General features: G+C 36.8%; 2 protein-coding genes and 1 long non-coding RNA gene across 3 annotated transcripts; 2 read left to right on the forward strand and 1 right to left on the reverse strand.

Annotated features, from left to right (window-relative positions):
* Window positions 1-6,747: 6,747 nt before the first annotated feature.
* LOC145230562 (isoaspartyl peptidase/L-asparaginase-like) lies at window positions 6,748-9,700 on the forward strand. The gene is made up of 7 exons (XM_080096004.1): window positions 6,748-6,947; window positions 7,013-7,095; window positions 7,505-7,647; window positions 7,709-7,872; window positions 8,025-8,173; window positions 8,631-8,711; window positions 8,777-9,700. Exons 1-7 carry the CDS (start codon window positions 6,823-6,825, stop codon window positions 9,001-9,003), a joined length of 972 nt encoding a protein of 323 aa, XP_079952130.1. The 5' UTR covers window positions 6,748-6,822; the 3' UTR covers window positions 9,004-9,700.
* A 1,200-nt stretch (window positions 9,701-10,900) lies between these two features.
* Window positions 10,901-15,270, forward strand: LOC145230650 (isoaspartyl peptidase/L-asparaginase-like). Its single transcript, XM_080096141.1, has 7 exons — window positions 10,901-12,397; window positions 12,464-12,546; window positions 12,893-13,035; window positions 13,490-13,650; window positions 14,163-14,311; window positions 14,726-14,806; window positions 14,869-15,270. Exons 1-7 carry the CDS (start codon window positions 12,288-12,290, stop codon window positions 15,099-15,101), a joined length of 960 nt encoding a protein of 319 aa, XP_079952267.1. The 5' UTR covers window positions 10,901-12,287; the 3' UTR covers window positions 15,102-15,270.
* Window positions 15,271-18,802: 3,532 nt separating this feature from the next.
* On the reverse strand, window positions 18,803-20,041 carry LOC145230381 (uncharacterized). The gene is made up of 3 exons (XR_013860640.1): window positions 19,617-20,041; window positions 19,165-19,525; window positions 18,803-19,063 (listed from the first exon to the last, which is right to left on the reverse strand). It is a non-coding gene; the product is annotated as an uncharacterized LOC145230381 (long non-coding RNA).
* Window positions 20,042-20,196: the final 155 nt, after the last annotated feature.

Raw genomic sequence — 20,196 nt, forward strand, 5'->3', positions numbered from 1 at the left:
TTAAGCCTAATTTATACATGCCTTGAGTATTGACTCCTAAATTGATTGTTAAAAAAAACGCTACATTATGAAGAAAGTTCTGAGCTGTGTTTGTAATACCGACTAGTTGACCTTAAGTAACCCGTGATCATGCGGCGGCCAACCTGACATTTAAAAAAACATTTATTTGGCAAAAAAGTCAAGTTAATTTTTTCATCTTAACTTTTATTAACAAAGTTTTTCTTGACATATACAAAACCGAAGCACGGTTATTAGGCTTAAATCACGTCATAGGTGTAAAACCTTCGCCAAAACTAAAAATGTGAGTGATAACTTAATAAAACGACATAGCATTGCTGTGCAAAACAGCTGATTTCTAATCACTGAAACGATGTCTCGTAAAACGTCTGTCCGACGTCAAGCTGAGCCCTCCCGCTATCGTAAACCAGTGAGTTACTCTCTTGGTACTTCTGCCTACAGTGTCTTTCTTGACCAAACGAGCGTTAGACACATTTACGTTTCGGGGGCCTGTGGGTGAATCTCTGGGTCATACGGGGTTAAAATTCACATGGACCATCTTTAGACCAATATCTGTAATGTGTGTAAATTTGAAAAAGTTTGAACCATTCTTTCTTGACCAAAACGTGGGAACAATAGCCGCGCTCAAAATTTCACGTTTTGGGGTGCTGTGGGTGAACCGAGGGATCAAACTGGGTCAAAATTCACATGGACCATCTTTAGACCAATACATATTATGTGTGTAAATTTGAAAAAGTTTGTACCATTCTTTCTTGACCAAAACGTGGGAACAAATCCGCGCTAAAAATTTCACGTTTTGGGGGGCTGGGGGTGAACCGAGGGATCAAACGGGGTCAAAATTCACATGGACCATCTTTAGACCAATATCTGTAATGTGTGTAAATTTGAAAAAGTTTGAACCATTCTTTCTTGACCAAAACGTGGGAACAAATCTGCGTTAGAAAGAAAAAAAGAAAAAAGAAAAAAAGAAAAAAAGAAAAAAAAAATATAGACAAAAACAATATGTGTCCCCTTCAGGGAAGGGGACCCATAATAAACAAAAATGATGACACACTACTACAGACATATCTAACACACATTTCATACAAAAAATGAAAAACATGTTGTTTACATTTAAACAAAATTTCAACAATGCGACACTGCAAATACTTTACTTTGGTTGAACTTCCTGATATGCCGTTCAATATCAGTTATTATTAATGGAGTAAACCACATTAATCCATTTCCTCAAAAGCTCAATACGTTGATGAATTTCTCAGAAAACTTCGGGAGATCATTGTAAATATTAAATCCCATGTACTAACACAACTCACATTACCTATTAATGCAAGGCACCAGTATTTAAACCTTGGCTTGGCTATCACATAGCATATTTGGATTGTGATAGTAGACAGGTTTTACATCCAAATATTTTTGACATATACATTTAAAATATGTTTGACAACCAAGTGAAGATTTTTCATGGAAACGTATTACACATTTTGAAACCATATTGTCATTCACACAATCTAAACATATATATACTGCTTTAAATATCAAGATTTTTTTACTCTGTCTTTACCATTTTGTGCCAAAAAGTTTACATTTGAAATAGCTAGCCACATCAACTATATCACAACTAAAACATCTTAACCTGATAATCACATTAGTCTGACATTTTTATAGAAGATGAGGGGTTTAAAATGAAATTTGGGGTTAAAAAATATGCTTTACAAGCAATCTTGTCACTTTTATACAATATTCCTTTTTGAATTTTAAATTCAGAGACATGTAAAAGTAAAAATTGCTCTTTGTTGTAGACATTGATAAATGTATATGTTATGTTCAAAACTATGGGTGTATCACAGTATAAATGGATAGTGTCAAATCTTTTTAAAACAGGGAAAATGTTGCAACAAAGGGGCAAATTTATAATGTTACATTAGGAAGAAAAGGTTGTAGAAAACAACAATGTTTTTGTTTGTTCGTTTCATTTCATTCCAAACACTCAAATATTTGGTATGTTACTAATTCATAAAAGAATTTTGTTATGAATTGGCAGCTTTGATTTAAGCAAACATACTTGTACCATTTGGACCTAACACTATTCCACACTCATGTATTTCACTCCGGGATACATTTGACACAAAGACAGAATTGAACTTTTCAATTTTTACATTTTAAACACATATCAATCTCCAATCATTTGGCTGTCTTGATAAACTGAAAATATGACTGACCATAAACATTTTATGCCTACATTAACAGGTGGTGGTTTACTAATAAAAGCCTAAATGTAAGTAAATATTAAAAAAATATATATTCATGTACTACTTAATACAAAAAAATGTACAACAGCTACCAATCACTACAATACTCCCTGTTGCCTCAAAACATGTGACATGCAAAAAAGTAGTTGTGACACAAGAATGCACAATGTAATTTCATTATAATTATACCATTTAAATTAATTCTTGTCAACTAAAGTAAGCTTGTGTATAACCAAAAAAACGGGTGACACTAAAACGCTGAATGGGTGGGATGAGCGGAAGATGGGTGGCGGGACGTCGCGGAAACCGCTAAATATTGGGTAAATTGCTGACGGTTAGTGCTATTAGGGTTGGGTTGAGGTATTATAATAGTATATGAATCAAAAAATGTCCCTGCCTAAAACTTATTCAGCTGTTTCCTGACATTCAGAAACAATGCTTGGGCGGGAAGTCTCCCTCGGCCGCTGAATGTTTCCCTCGGTCGCAGAATGTATCCAGGGGAATTATTCTTAAGGATTTTCTATTATAAAACCTTATCCCAACCCTAATAGCACTAACCGTCAGCAATTTAACCCGATATTCAGCGGTTTTCACGACGCCCGCCATCTCCCGCCCATTCAACGTTTTAGTGTCACCCAAAAAAACAGTTTTGTTTGGGAACCATTGACATATGCCATAAAACAAACTAAACTCCAGTGGAAAGCGTACAGCTAACGGCTAAGTAAATGCATATCAAGCTACCCTGACTATAGTCAAAAATTACCTAACCTTATTATTTAAGACACCAAAGCAGAATGCCAGTTCAAATATCTCCATAACAAACACCACAAATAAGCACTAAATAAATAACTAATTCTCCTTACAACAGTTTAAACAATACCGATGTACTTCTATCATAAACTAATTAACAGAACAGCAATCGTCAAAATGAAATGCAAGCACAGACGTTTCTTTAATACATGTATTAGAACAAAAGATCACAAAAAGAGATTAGACTGCTAATAATAATTTTACAACCTAATTTATCTCGAAACACGAAAACCTCTGCACTTTTGCCCCGTGTGCGGCGAACCATGACTTTATTTGAGCCGACTCCTTGTAATTTTTTTCTCGAAAGGGGTGTCAAATCTATTTTTGGCAAGACGATTCTCTGTAAACATATGGAATAAATTCATATCACAACCGCTGCAAATTAATTTAATGCTAAATTTTAAAAGTCGTTGAATGTGTGCAAAACAATACAGTAGGCTATATCAAGAAGAACTTTATGTTCGCGTAAATTAAGACTGCGGGAAAACCAACCTGCAGGATTTACTTGGCAAATAAACAAGCTTTATTATTTAAAAAAGAAAATCTATGCAAAAATAGCGTTCACCATTTCAAAAAAAATGAATTTACCCCCAACGCAATTTAAAAAATGTTAAATCAAGTTGCATGGAGTCCCAACAATTTTGCCGCATATTCATCCCAAATGAGAGGTTCCTATACTTAATAAGCATGTCGGCAGTGTGCATAATTTGTAAATCTTTGAGATTAAATAACGTTTTGCTTGAAGATTACTTTTCTTGGGTGCTCTTCGAGTTTGTATTAATAATTTAAAGAACGCACGAGTTGTTGTGCGTCAACATGTCCAAGCACTAGTTGGTAAACCAACGTGGTTTTGTTTGCGTTTTAAGATTTGCCTTTTAACTTTTCATGTTAACGTAGTGTATTGTTAAAACAGTTGCGGCAGTGCAGAAGTATAGAGTTATTTTTGCAGCGGGTCAGATAATTTTTAGAACGACAAGTAAGGGCCATAAGTCCTAAGGCAGGTTTTTGGAAGTGGACAAAAATCGCGTTGATCTGCCTCGCCGACAGGATCCGGCAACAGTTTAGTGACCCCAGTAGACCATTGGTGTTAAGGGCGAAAAAACTACGTAACCCAGGTGAGGGTCAGAAACGGTAGATGATAATTTCCACGTAGTAATAGCATTAACATTTTAGGTAGCCCAGTCTTTCACCCACCCACAAATACAAGTAAACTGTTATTTGTATGTTTAAGGTAGACGTTATTTCACATAAATGCACCATAAACGTTGGAGGGAGGAAGAAAAACACTTAGTGTGGCGCAAATACTTGACACAACTCTCAAAAGTTACAATATGATTAGTATTCTGGTCCACATAGTCAAGAAACTATTCGAGTCTCAAATCCATGAGTAATAATTAGTTTTCAGACAGCAAAAGAGCTGCAAAATTGCTTGCTTTTGGGGTGATGAACTGATCACATATAAATATTCAGTTTGAAGACAATGTCCATTGCTGGTGCTAAGATATAAATCACGTGATCTGTGCCGGTTTCCGGTTCATTGCACATCATTAGAAGTGTACAGTTGCGGTGTTGAGACACACAAGGCAGTCGTAACCCAAGCTGTGTGCAAAATAAAAAAGCCCGATTTTTTTCAAACCGAAGACTGATTGGCTGTAGTGGTGGGGCGGAGCCCTTAAATCATGTCAAGACAGTCGAAGCATGGTGGCTGAACACAGTTAAGGAATGTAGGCTAACGTTGGTTGCGTTTAAAAGTGCTGAGTAATGCCTAAAGACCTTTTTACAGGGATTAGTGTTAATAACGGAAATGACGTTTGAATCATTCATGCAAGCGTTATGATGCGCTGTACACGTAGTTGGTAGGTTACTGTGATGCAGCTTGACATTTTTCGCGTCATTTTCAAGAGAGTTCTAACAAGGGAGGGCACGTTCAGGCCTAAACTATAAAGTACAGTCAGTGGTGGGATTCAGTCGGTCCGCACCGGTTCTTTTGAACCGTCTCACGAAATTTTATGAGATCAGCGAACCGGTTAGCATTACTGGTTATTGTCAATGCACTTTTTGTAACAGAACCGGTTTAACAGAATAAACAATATGACTTTTGTGATAGAACCTTCTGACAAAAAAATTGAATCCCACCACTGCGTGCAGTTATTTGTAGTTTAGTTCAGTATTATGGACGTTGACAGGTCTAATAATTCACAGATGGCTGGAATAGCCTAATTACAGTTAGTTTGTGAAAAATGTTTTGTACACGAGAGTGACACAAAACAGGATATGCGTGCCTACAGTGCCATTCAAACCTAACACTATTTTTCACGTTTCGGTATGTATCAAAACGACAACATTGCTATAGTATTTCCTTGCCATGGTTCCATTCGTTGTGTTCACGTATTGTTTTCCAACAATCCCTATTATTTCCTAGAAAGGCGAACTAACTGCGTTTAGTGCAGCAAAATGACTGGTTTAAGAGGAAAAAGGACACAACAGAATTAGAGACAGTATTAGGTGGTTGCAGTAAGGTCATGTCGAGTTCAGTTTCGTAGAAAGAACAAAATGTTGAAACTTTATAATGGTTGACACCAGAAATTTGCAATTTTTTAAAAACCCTAGAAATATTGCTAAAAGTCAGTCACCTAGTTGCGTATTAACGTTAATCTGATTCTAAAAGTTTGCAACTTGACAATTTAGATTGTATAGTGTGGTACTCTGGTAGGACGTTTTTGTACAAAACTAATGCAACTCGCCTTTAAGTTCTAACTTGCTGATAAAATCACAGGAAAAAGTAATTTTGTAATTATTCAGCCCATCATTGTTTAGGGTTGCACATCACTGCCATAGGTGGTAACAAACGTTACTGCCAATGTCATAAAGGTTTTAGTTGCGAAATTTACATTTTTTAGCTATATAAATAGAAACGACAAAGATCTCATAAAAAACAGTCTCCAAGTTAAAGTCCATTGTTACGAAAGACGACAAACATACCCAACAAAGTCGTTTGAAACCTTCAGAACATGTCCCTTTGCCCTGTAATTGGGTTTACTCCGGTTCACGTCTAAAAGGGTTTTGATTGGCTGTCACGCCTACCAGACGGCGACACACCCCCACATGTAAGAATTTAGACGCGTTGCGTCAGCTAAACGGTCAAACCAACGTTCAGTGGTCTGTGGGTACGGCAGTGGTATAGGGTTTCGCTTTTGCAGTGAGCTGTATAACACTACTGTGCGTCAATTTTTAAGGGTTTTGACGATTTTTTTATTGTTAGTAAAAGATATGTAATGTTTTGAGGCAAGCGTTTGTTTGATTGCTGGTCCAGTCTTAAAGTTGTAAGTAACTGTTAGTCGAGAAGGCATCAAGCGTTTTGTTTTTGCGCCGAGGGCAGTTTCCTGTTAAAGTTACAAGGATTAATTGAAACCTAAAGCAACTATTGCGGATTTCCTGTATTTTAAGATGACATGTGACTGTTAGTTGAGTTTATTTCGCCGGGCAAAATCGTAGCAGCACAATTGCGCTAAAACATTTACCTAGACAGAAATAGCTGCGCAACGTTCAGTTAAAATGCGCCACAAAGTTGAGGGCACGATTGGTGGATAGATGGTAGACGCCCTGCAGCTACACTATTTCTACCAGCGTTAATTTAGTTCTACGACTTTAGACTACTGGCAGCTAAAAAATTTTTTTAGTTTGTAACCGAAACTGACTCCTCTGTTCGACTTTTCATAGTGACCGCATTGCTAGTTTAGGCAACATGAACGGGGTTGTAAAAACGCACCAGCCTGTAATCGTAGTGCACGGTGGAGCGTGGAAAATTCCTGATCACATGATCACCGATTCGGAGCAGGGCGCGAAATTAGCAGCGTTGGAGGGTTACAAGTAAGTGCAGGGTTAGAAATTAAACTTTGCAATTTTTAGTTTTTTATATTTATTTTGGTCAACAGAGTGTTGAAAAGTGGTGGGAGTTGCATTGACGCAGTGGTAAAGGCTGTTTCGAGTCTAGAAGACAACCCAGCGTTTGATGCAGGTAGGTCATTCAATACACTTTTAACTCGCTAATTCTAGGAACTGTGTATGCAACTGTGAGCACCTTGCTTAACAGGTTTGACAGCGGTACGAAGAAAGACTTTGTCTGTTTTATAAAATGCTTGCTTTGTGTGAGTAAAAGGCTTGCTCTTAAAGCATCATTATGGCTGGTTAGAAGTAAGAGAACAAAAACAGTGTTTGACACGGATTCACACTCAGTACTAGCAATTGCTTAATATGTTGGCGCGGGAGTTCATATTTCCAAAAAGGTTACTTGGCGTATAATTGCACATAAAAAAACTAAATAACTAACCGTACAAAAAATACCAATTGTGAGGCACATGAATGGTAGGCCATGTTTGACTTTCTGTAAGCGGAAAATTTTTAACGTGAATTTTGTGTTTGTTTAGGCCGCGGATCGGTATTGAACGAGGCTGGTGGTGTTGAAATGCACGCTCTTGTAATGAGGGGTGATACCTGTGACGTGGGCGGTGTGCTTTGTATTCAACATGCCCGAAACCCGGTCCAAGTTGCAAGAATCATACTGGATGAGGTAAGCATGTGACGTAATACATATTACGTCACGAGATGAGATGTCATGTGTTACGTCATAGAGTCCTCATTGTCTTCTCGCGGGTGAAGCCGGTTTGAAAATGGCGCGAAAACACAATCTATCTGAAGAAAACATCGATTATTTCGTCACAGACCACGTGAAAGAAGAGTTAAAGAATTTCGACAAATACACACAGGCAGTGGATGGACTTTTTAACACAAATACGTAAGCCCTAATTGCAAATGGTCTAATATTTGTTTCACAAAAAAACTTCCCAAAATAGTATTTTGTGTAAAAATTAACTTTAGGTCACCAAAATGACGTCACTAAGAACATGTTTAGGTAATTTTCAAGCGATCGCTGTGTTTTTTGGACAGGGGTCACGACACGGTTGGCGCGGTGGCACTAGATTGCCATGGCAACCTGGCTTGTGCAACATCCACTGGAGGCATCACAGCACAACAGGTCGGTCGGGTTTCAGACTCGCCGATAGTGGGCAGTGGAGGGTATGCAGATAACGAATCAGGTAAGGAACTTGGCCCAATGGTCCGGCGCGCCTGACGAAAAAACCGTAATCGGAAACCTTGGTACAGACGCAAAAAAATGGATCGGGATTCGTCCCCGGAAGCGTCCTGGGTCGAACCCCGTGAGAAAAAATGAAATAAATAAATGAAAAAAAACTCCAAAATAGTAAGCCTGATTTGAAACGCCCAAAGGCGTCTAAACCAGCCCTTAAAGATGTATTACAGCTTTAGTATAGAACAAATTGTCAAAATACTTACCAAAACATTTTGTGTGAAGTTATGAAACACAATAAAAATTAAAAGAATGTGGCTGGAGGAATTAAAGAGATCGACGAAGGCGCAGAGAATAATGCAGGGATTAGGGGGGGACATAAATTTTTCGAAAACGTTTCAAACAAACTCTGTTGTTATTATCACTGCGAAATCCATTTACAATTCTTTTTCCTTTACATTTTACAGTTGCAGTTTCTACCACCGGACATGGGGAATCCATAATGAAAGTGAATCTAGCTAAAACCATCGCTTGTTACGTGGAAGCAGGTAGACTTTGACGTCACAATAGCCATTGTCCCATTTCGAATGCATCCATTGTTGATAATTTTAAGGTTTGGCACCCAAGGAGGCGACGGCCAAAGCCCTAAAAAAGATGAATTCAAGAGTAGGAGGGTCTGGGGGTGCAATATCAGTGGACACCAGGGGGCGTGTGGGGGTGCACTTCACCACCGAGCGCATGACGTGGGCCAAGATCGGAGGCAGCGACGTCAACGGAGTCGTTGGAAAATTTGTTGAGTTTGGATGTGATGCAACGAACGTTAAAAAGGAAAGCGTTTGATTTTGAAAGATTTGTGACAAATTGTGTCTTTTAACCTGTTTTAGTCCTTTTAATATTTTTATCTATTTTTATGCGTGAGTGACACACAAGAATGCTTGTAAAACACCATTTACCTTTTTCTAGCATCTTAAGATATTCTCTAAGTTCCATCAGAAAATATATTTTAACATGTTTTGCACGAAACGTATATACACAAGACAGCTATTTATTTTCCTAAATGGCCTTTTAGGCATTGTATGAACTATTTGATAAAACTAGGCATTGCTTTGTTGTCCAACTTTTGCGTTGTTATCTACGAACCATGACAAAACAAGCGTTAAATGACAAAAATATCCTATGTCAGACATTGTTTTTTTTTAAATTAGGGACTTCTAAAAATGTTGGCAACAGATTTTAAGCACTGGCGAATTTTGAAGTGTAAAAATTACGCCGCACGCCACAAAAATTTGATCTTGAACGGACAAAAAATTTGATCATGAACGCCTTTTAGTAATTATATGGTGGTGTGTAGGTACTTAGCCATGCGTGGTTTTGCCAAATTCTTGCATAACTTGGAGTGAAATGCATTGAGCTTCTCTTAAAAAAGTAGAGATTTCACTGGGAGGGTTGTTGCACTTTTTAAAAATCTTCTTTCTCTTCTTGCAATTGTCTTAATAAGCAATTTAGTTCGCAACTGAATAAATGAAATTGTTCCATATTTTTTTCATGGGGTAAATTGTATAGAAGTATAGTCGTGTAAGTTAAAAAAATGATAGAAACTTGTATGTTAGGCAACGCAGACTAATTACGGGTGTGGTATTATTGAACAACTTGTACGAAACGTTGAAATTGAGTAAACTAGCAGTGTTGCATTAGTGGGGGTTTTCCCGTCCAATTGGGTTAATATGTTAAACTAAGCCTTTTTACATGAGCAAATCGAATCGTATCGTTGGTGCGCATTGTGTGACGTCACGATTTCGATTCGCTAAAGCGTGAAATTACATGGTTGCCGAACGAATCGCATTCAAGGTTTTCAGCTTTGCGCAAAAACGATATGGTGGTTATTGTAAAGTGATATACAAACATAAGGCCGCTTAATTGTTAATTTTAAAGTATTTTTAGACTTTTAGTCTATTCTTCCGAAAAAATCTGAATTAATTTGTTACCAGCAGCTGTTTGCGTCGAGTTTAGACATACCAGATGTATGAATTTCTTTATTGTGAACAGGGAGTAGTTGGAAGAAACATTCAAAGTGTATAGATTACTCTGACGTTATTGTCCAATAGTAATACGTGCTGATTTCTAAGTTTACATACTAAAACTGTATTACATTTCCAGGCCATGTAGCACATTAAAAAATCCTTTATATGACTGTACAAATCTATTAAATTTGTTTCATTAGAGTCTCTTGTGCGTTATATGTATAAAAAACGACTAATTTGTATAACTTTGCACCAGTTGGACGAAAAAATTAATGAAATATGTAACTTGGTGTATGGAACGTATGTTCAGCATTAACTACAAATTTCCCCGTTATATTCGGCACCAAATTATACTAACTACATATGGTTTCAAGTTGACCTACTTCGAGAATCGGAGAAGTCTAATACGCTTTGCCTTTTTTCTTTTTCGAAAACGAGAGAAATGCGTATCGAATACGCTTAAACGCTCCATGAGAAAAGGCTCACTACAGAAAACTTTTCACACAATGTGTGTAGGCAACAGTAAAAATGATGTTTGGCAGACTTACAAAGCAAACAAATGCATAATTCATTGGCAGTGCTCATTTGAAATTTAGTTTATAATATACATCACGTCATATGTAAGGAAACGTATTGTGTTCCAGATAAGATAAACAGGAATTACGGGTAATTTCCTTTTCCCGTTTGAAAAATTAGCAAGTTTTTGCGTATCCTGGAAGTTACAATAGTTGACATGCATTAGTGACAGAACTTCCCATCGACCACAGCAATTAGCTTCTGTGTACCAGTGTTGTTACAACTCAGAAATTCGCTCCAAGCTAGTTTAAGTCATGTTTCATCTATAAGTTAGGAAAGTAGCAGTATTTTTTAATGACTGGTATCTGTAACCGTACATCCATATAACTAACTTTTGTTAGACCTGGAACTTCCAAATATATTGCTAAATTACTTTTTGATTGTTATCATGTAAGTAGCAAGCGCAAGTATCTTGCTACATTTTCAAACGACATTGTTTTGAAACTATAATAAATACACGCCTAAAGCAAAATTACCAGATATCTTTACATCTTGTTACCACGTCAGTTGTATAACTTAAAACATAGCTAAAATTTTATCCAACATATTTACATCACTAATAGATGCATTTTTTGCTTAAAATTCAACGGTATTACATTTACAGAACAAGTAGGTATTACATATCGAGTAATTAGAAGTTGCTAAATTGGCATAATGTCAACAGTGCGACAAATAAACAATTTTCTTTCATTTCCCAACATGGCAAATTCATCACATAGTTTATTCGCTGGTAACATTTACAGTAACCTTGTGTGTTGGGTTATAGTGCTATAACTGCAATGTTATAACTCGTGATACATGCCCTTTTGCATGCAAATGGGTATTGCAGTAGGCAAAATCGCCTGGAGCATGTTTTAGTAAAGTTTGCAAAAAGGCACGGATGGTTTTCATGTGGGCAATAAATCACGAAAAAAAGCTTTTTACCGGGCTCGTTTGGAAAAAGTTTTTAACAATTTGTGATTCAGTTAAACAGGCCTATAACAGTATTGAACAGATCATTTTTTGATGAAAGCTATAGTTTTGTTATCAGGTTTGGAAAAGGATTTTAACCACGATACACAAGCGTTAATTTTTCCAACTAAGCTATTTTACAATGCCAAAGACTTTAATAGGCCAGACTGGCATACCTAAAACTTGCAAACAGTTATTGGGCAAAAACCCAAAAGGTTAGGGCTAGAGGTATTTTTTCGGTATTGACATGTTCTCTGAGCCGTAAAGACAATTTTGTGCTTTGTAGATTACCGTGGTTTGAGTGAACGTTTTTCGACCCAAATATTTTTCGCCATTTCGGGTTCAACAGATAATTTTTTTTCTAGTAAACTTGGAGTGTAGGTAGTAACCCAAACTGTTTTTACGGTAAATGGTTTTAGGTACTATGTAAAAAAAACATTATTGGCAATATTTCTACGATTTTACGAGTATTTTTGACACTGAGTTCTTTATATCATTCTTTTAAAGTTCCATTTACATCACTAATAAATGCAGAATGTTTGAACATTTTTAGTAACTGCATTCGAATTTAGCAACATGAACGGGGTGCCTGTGATCGTAGTGCACGGCGGAGCGTCTAAAATTCCTGACCATTTGGTCTACGAATCGGAGCAAGGCGCGAAATTAGCAGCGTTGGAGGGTTACAAGTAAGTGCAGGGTTAGAAATTAAACTTTGCAATTTTTAAGTTTTTTATATTTATTTTGTTCAACAGAGTGTTGAAAAGTGGTGGGAGTTGCATTGACGCAGTGGTGAAGGCTGTTTCGAGTCTAGAAGACAACCCAGTGTTTGATGCAGGTAAAGAATCAATCTAAACTTGTACAGACCCTCAGAGAAAATTGTATTTTTAGATTTTTTTGCTATTTTGATTTAAAAGCATAACGTGATTACTGATACTGATCATTCAATCGTAAAAAAAACTTTTTGCAGCCGTCAGATTCGAAATTTTTGTAAGCTGATTCTATCACAAAAGTCATATTTTTCAGCCGGCTCTGTTACAAAAAGTCCATTGACAGTAACCAGTAATGCTAACCGGTTCGCGGATCTCATAAAATTTCGTAAGACGGTTCGAGAGAACCGGTGCGAACCGGCTGAATCCCACCACCCCTCTGTAGTCTTATAGTTATTCAGAAAATTTGTTTAGGTCGCGGATCTGTGTTGAACGAAGCCGGAGAAATAGCAATGCACTCGCTTGTAATGAGAGGTGATACTTGTGGCGTGGGAGGGGTAGCGTGTATTCAACATGCCCGAAACCCAGTTCAGGTTGCAAGGATTGTACTGGACGAGGTAAGCGCATATAACATAATACATAATCCACCGCGTGAAAAAAGTGGTCTTTATGAAGTACAGTAAATCTCGGGTAATCCAGACCTGTTTGGACCAGAAAATTTTGTCCGGATTAACCAATGTCGATCAGTTCAAGTCTTACCACATTACAAATTATTTGTACGTCAAGTCTTGTCCGAATTAGGCGAAGATCCAGATTAACCGAATCCGGTTTAACCAAGGTTTATTGTAGTTATTACCGCATATACCCTGTTTCACACTTTATCAAACATTTAGGGCCAGTTGAATATTTCCTCACACTTTGACCCTTGTTAATTCATTAGACTTAACTCAAACTCATTCTTTACACCTACATATTAAATGTTCGACCAAACTCGTACCCATTGTTTAGTAGACCTACATTTATTAGCTGTGGGTCATTGTTCCCTAATGTTAAATGTGTTTTACACCACAGAGCCCCCATTGTCTTCTCTTGGGCGATGCCGGTTTGAAAATGGCGCGAAAACATAATATACCTGAGGAAAGCGTCGATTATTTTGTCACAGAACACGCAACAGAGAGGTTTAAGAATTTCGGCGAATACGTCAAAGCAGTAAACGGAATCTATAACACAAAGTAAGTTCAACTTTTTATGGACAGTAAAGTCACCTGCTCTAAGAGACCGTGACGTATATAGAATTAACAGCATACCAAGACATATCAAACAAAGTTTGGTAAAAGTGACGTTTTGAGCACTATAGCTAGTTTTAAGGTAGAAAAGGGTTAGGAACTGAGTTTTAAAGTTAAAACTTATGATTTTAAGTCAATTTAAATGTGCTTTTTGATTTCAAACCCTCTTCCAACCCGAATAGCCCTAACCTTCATTTTTACAGATTTGTTTTAGAATTATTGACAGTGCTCTTTGTGCCACCTATACATTTCAACTTGTAATTTTTGATATTTTCCTGTGATGCGACTGTAAAAAGTTTCGTGCATTAATCTTATTTAAAACCTTCTTGTTTTTGGAACACTATATCCGGATCTGTTCATAAGTTTATTGATGAAAATAACGGCTCATAAAGATTTATTCGTGTTTCTCGTGTAAGAAATATATATTTTTGGAACGTGTTGCTGTTGTTATGTGACAGAGAACACGACACAGTTGGGGCGGTGGCCCTTGATTGCCATGGCAACCTGGCCTGCGCAACGTCCACTGGAGGCATCACAGCGCAAAAGGTCGGTCGGGTTTCGGATGCTGCGTTAGTGGGATGTGGAGGTTATGCAGATAACGAATCAGGTGAATACTTTTTAACCGACATATTAAAACTCGCTTTTAAAATCGAACCCATGAATCACATTATTTTACATAAGTTCGATCCTTAGGTTAGCCTACAATGGTCCAATAAGGTAGGCTATGTATCAAAAACTCTTAAAACTTAAACAAAACACAGAATTTGCATCCTGGAGGTTTATTAAACTATTCTTAAATTTACCTCATAAGTTTAACAATAGCTTTAAACAGTAGTTTATAGACAGAGCAAACCTTTAAATGTTAAACCAACTGTAACATTGAGAATGGACAAAAGCTTTTGACGTGGATGATACAATAATTTGTGTACCACGTATCTGGGCCTCTAAAGTATTTTGTTTTCTAACCCCGGTTAAATATAAGACTACAGAAACATTTTCAACCGTATTTATTTTTTAACAGCTGCAGTTTGCGCCTCTGGTCATGGCGAAGCTATCATGAAAGTGAATCTGACGAAAACCATCGCTTCTTACGTTGAAGCAGGTAGGCTTTGACGTCACATTAGCCATTGTCGCTTTTCGAATGCGTCCATTGTTGATTTTTAGGTTTGGCTCCCAAGGAAGCGATACCAAAAGCCTTGAAGAAAATGAATTCAAGAGTTGGAGGATCGGGGGGTGCAATTGCACTGGACACTAGAGGGCGTTGGGGGGTAAACTTTACCACCGAACGCATGACATGGGCAAGGATTGGTGGCAGTGACGTCAGCGGCGTCGATAAAAAATTTGTTGAATTTGGATGTGACGCAGTTAATATTAAAAAGGAATGCGTTCGTTTATGAAAACTTGAAAAAATATCGATTAGTCGAATTTTTGCGTAAGTGGCACTTTCAAATCTATTTAAATTTGTATGTAGGTTATACGTATTTTTATGCCAGTATGCTACAGTGTCTATTGCATGTGTAGTACCATTTTAACATATTCGCTCCCCAATTAAATATCATTTCGCAATTGCGTGGCTAAACAGCATTGTTTTAGGATGATTAGGAAGTGTTTAACGTTTTATTGGCTAATGTGTTTCTGGTTTTGCACACAAAAATTGCAGCTATTTTTTTAAAAGTGCGATTTTAAGCTTACAAAAAATAAGGGAACAAATTGCCCAACCCAAGAGTTAGGCATAAAAGACCTTAACGGCCAAAGGGTAAAGCTTACACACCAATCACTTGCATGAATTGTTTAAGGCAAGGTTCTAGTTGCCTGGAGGCTAAATGCGTTGGATTTTGTCGTGGGTGGTCAGAAATCTGCATATGTGCTGCCAAGTGCGTTCAATTAGAGGTTGGTAGCAGGCAACGATTTCGACCTCTGTAGTGAGTTTAGTCCCATAATATTTTATGGCACAGGGTTACAGAATTAAAAAGACTCGAAAATGCAGTCGAATATTGTGCTTTTAATGTTCGCGTCTAGTTAGTATATTTAGCCATAAGAGCCTAAACAAAGCAAAAAACAATAGCCTATTACATCAAATGAAAAACAATTACCAAACAAACAAGGTACAGAACATTGTAATGGAACTTTTATCAAAGGAAATTAGAATCGGCCAAATAGGTTTATTATTACTTCAACTCATTCGAAAGTTAGCCTACTTAGTTCCTAAGGATTTGCCAAAATCTGAAAAAAACTGTTGTACAAAAGCCCTTTAACTGCGGCGGGCGCATAAATGCGCCCCGACCACTGATCTCTATAAACCCTGGATTGCGCTACTGGCTGTCACGGTTGAAGCAAATTGAAGCGTAATGGCGGCTGAAAAGGAAGACCCAAAAATGCATTGCGGGCAATGGGGAGAGAGTGGGAAAATGACGATAATTTTTATTTTAGGCATTTTTATAGCGATCTTTGCAGATATGATTGGTAGCTTAATAGGACGCATGTATTCCAGTGTGTAATAACCTATAAATATGCGTAGATTGACTGTGATGTGTATTAGTGTAGGTGTACTGGGAATACATTATTCAGTTAGTGTTGAAATAAATCAATACTAAGTGGAAATAAATGTTTTATTATGCCATATAAGTGGTTTGCGTGCTTTTTTAAGTATTTTAGACATGAATCCAACAAAGATGGCTACTTCCTTCACACAAGATGATGTAATTCTTTGTGTGACATTACCTTGTGCTAATCCAAACTGCTGTTTTTGACTGTTATCAAACTTCAGGAAATTGTGACCAACATGTGGAATAACGTTTTAATTAAAATCACAAAAAACTAAAATAATATTTCAACTATTTTAACACTATTTGACTTTTTTTTCTCGATTGAGTGCATTTGGTTTGGGTCTTTATTGTCTTGCCATGGTGATATTATGAAATTTTGCAATTCCATTTTACATTTATGATAAATTTGTTTCCAAACATTTCAGACATAATAGGGTTTATATTTCTCAAATAAGCAACCTTTATTGTCTGGTAAAATTCCACTGGAATGTTTCAGTCTCCTCCCAAACCCTCAAGCTTTATGACACTGCAAGATTACAATACAGCCTTTTTCGACAACAAATACACTACAGAGGGATTGGAATCAGATTAAATATTTTGTGTGTGTATACTGTTCTACTTCCACTGTGTATGTTTTGTAATCATTTGTGACACTGCCTCTAACATGATATGCTGCCCATTTTAAACTTAAACAACTTTAAGGTTTTTTTTTTTTTTTTTTGTGAATGCACCATCTGTTATAATGGTGATCATCTGACAAAAAATACAGGATATCTGTATGAACTTGGCTGGTGTATTTGTTGCTTTCAGTCCTGTTTAGCAAGAATTTAAGTGATAACTGGTGTGCAGGTGTGTTTTTGCAGAAAATTGCTTATTAAGTAGAATAAAAACAATATTTCATGATTCTGACTGAAATAGTACATAAATAGGCAACTCATTTGGGTAGTTAAACTTGTCCACCCTAACTGCTATGATGTCTTAAATGTATTTATATGCACATGTATCTCTTTGAGATATTAGAATTTTGTTAAGAGTTTGTAGTTTGAGAATTCACAACATTAGAAAAAAATTATTCAACACATGTTGGTTGTAACATAGAAGCAAAATAATGTTGAACCTACTCCAAAAAAACTTTTAAACAGCCATATTTTAGCTCCAAGATTTTGCTGACAATCAAAAACAGCAGTTTGGATCAGCACAAGGTGATGCTAAATAAAGTATCATATCGTCTTGTGTGAAAAAATAGCCATTCTTGTTGGATTTGTGTCTTAAATATTAATAAATGCATGTAAACTACTTATATTGCACAATAAAACATTTATTACCACTTAATAATGATTTATTTCAACATTAACTGAATAATGTATTCCAAGTACACATACACTAATACACATCACAATCAATCTACGCATATTTATTGGTTATTACACACTGGAATACATGCGTCCTATTAATCTACAAATCATATCTGCAAAAATCGCTACACAAATGCCTAAAATGAAAATTATCGTCATTTTTCCACTCTCTCCCCATTGCCCGCAATGCATTTTTGGAGCTTCCTTTTGCAGCCGCCATTACGCTTCAATTTGCTTCAAAAATCACCCAACCGTTCAACGGAGTAGCGCTATCCAGTGTTTATAGCAAGCCTTTTTACATGAGCGAATCGAATCGTATCGTTGATGCGCATTGTGTGACGTCACGATTTCGATTCGCCAAAGCGTAAAATTACATGTTGCCGAACCTAATCGCATTCAAGGTTTTCAACTTTGCGCAAAAACGATATGATGGTTATTGTAAAGCGATATACAAACATAAGGTTGCTTAATTGTTAATTTTAAAGTATTTTTAGACTTTTAGTCTATTCTTTCAAAACAAATCTGAATTAATTTGTGTGCAGCAGTTGTTTGCGTCGAGTTTAGACATACCAAATGTATGAATTTTTTTATTGTGAACAGTTAAACTATCAGGAGTAGTTGGAAGAAACATTCAAAGTGTATAGATTACTCTGACTTCATTGTCCAATAGTAATACGTGCCGATTTCTAAGTTTACATACTAAAACTGTATTACATTTCCAGGCCATGTAGCACATTAAAAAAAATCCTTTATATGACTGTACAAATATATTAAATCTGTTTCATTAGAGTCTCTTGTGCGTTATATGTATAAAAAACGACTAATTTGTACAACTTTGCACCAGTTGGACGAAAAAATTAATTTAATATATATAAATTGGTGTTTGAAACGTACGTTCAGCATTAATTACAAATTTCCCCGTTATATTCGGCACCAAATTAAACAAACTACATATGGTTTCAAGTTGACGTAATTGTTCACAAAAGAGTTCTCCTAAGCGTATTGGCGCCTAAGCGTATTCAAACCACCTGTGCCGAGCGCATCGAGAATCGGAGAAGTCTAATACGCTTTGCCTTTTTTCTTTTTCGAAAACGAGAGAAATGCGTATCGAATACGCTTAAACGCTCCATGTAAAGAGGCTTGTTTTTGGATTTGGCAAAAGCATTCGACACTGTTGACCATTCTATATTGCTACAAAAGTTAAGTTGCTATGGTTTTAGAGGTCACATACTGGAATTTTTCAGAAGTTACCTGACAGATCGGAAGCAAATCACTTACATCCATCCAAACTACAAATCTTGCTGTCTAAATACAACTTGTGGCCTTCCCCAAGGATCCATTTTGGGTCCTTTGCTTTTTATATTGTACATCAACGACCTACCGACAGCATCAAAATTTAATACAAGATTGTTTGCCGATGACACATTTCTCTGGATGTCAGACAGCAACTTCTCTGTACTGCAAACAAATGTAAATAATGAATTTGGCGAGGTTGACCAATGGATGCGGGCGAATAAATTGTCATTAAACTACAAAAAAACAAAGTTTATGATATTTACCAAAACCAAACACATTCTTCATTCCGCTTTCAAAATAACATACGGACATGACTCCATTGAAGAGGTGCAAGCAGTGAAATACCTTGGTGTGTTTTTTGACAAGAAATTAAATTTCAAACCCCACATACAATATCTTCGCAAAAAAATTAGTCGCAGTGCTGGCATACTTGCAAAGCTACGACATCTCATGCAATTTCCAACCCTCCGAGCTATATACCATTCATTGGTACACCCATACCTCCTGCATGGATTAATAGCTTGGGGCTTTGCTAATCAAACTACTTTGCAGCCATTAATATCCCTTCAGAATAGGATTTTAAAAATCATTACTCATAGCCCATATCGGACATCACCAGCTCCCCTGAACAAAAAAACAAACATTGTAAAGCTGAAAGATATACACTTCACAGAGGTAGTTAAATTTGTGTTTCTTTTTAAAAACATGGCATTACCTGAGACTTTTCACCAATTTTTAACACCAATCCAGCACATTCACCAACACAACACCAGACTGGCATCAAGAGGTCAATACTTTTTGCACCGCGTTTCGACCAAACGAGCACAAAATACCATATTCTTTGCCAGTTCTAAAATGTGGGACACTCTGCCAGAAAACATTAAACATGTGGGCTTACACACTTTTAAAAAGAAAGTAAAACAGTTTCTTGTTAGCAGATATGCTCCATTTAAAAAAAATGGTTCCGTCATTACATGCTGCCCCCGCCTACGTGCTGTTGTAAACATGCCTTACGTTGTTTTTGCATTGATTAACTGTGCCCAATCACACAATCAACCTACGCACTGCTGCTGGCCTTCTTTTCTTGTCGCTAATTTGCCCTCCAGCTAGTTGTTCGATCGTGCGCACACAACGATTCGTTCAAAATATCCTTGCAATTTCGCTTATTGTATAATTGTGTTGTTACTGCGTTTCTGCTTCTTCTTCTTTTACGTACTGAATTACATTGCAAACATTGTATTGTATTATTACTGTTTTTTTTACCGTCCTACTGCATTACCTTGTAATTTTGCCCC

Source organism: Phallusia mammillata, chromosome 5 (assembly GCF_965637545.1).
Source record: "Phallusia mammillata chromosome 5, kaPhaMamm4.hap1.1, whole genome shotgun sequence".
In the NCBI taxonomy this organism is placed as follows: Eukaryota; Metazoa; Chordata; class Ascidiacea; order Phlebobranchia; family Ascidiidae; genus Phallusia; species Phallusia mammillata.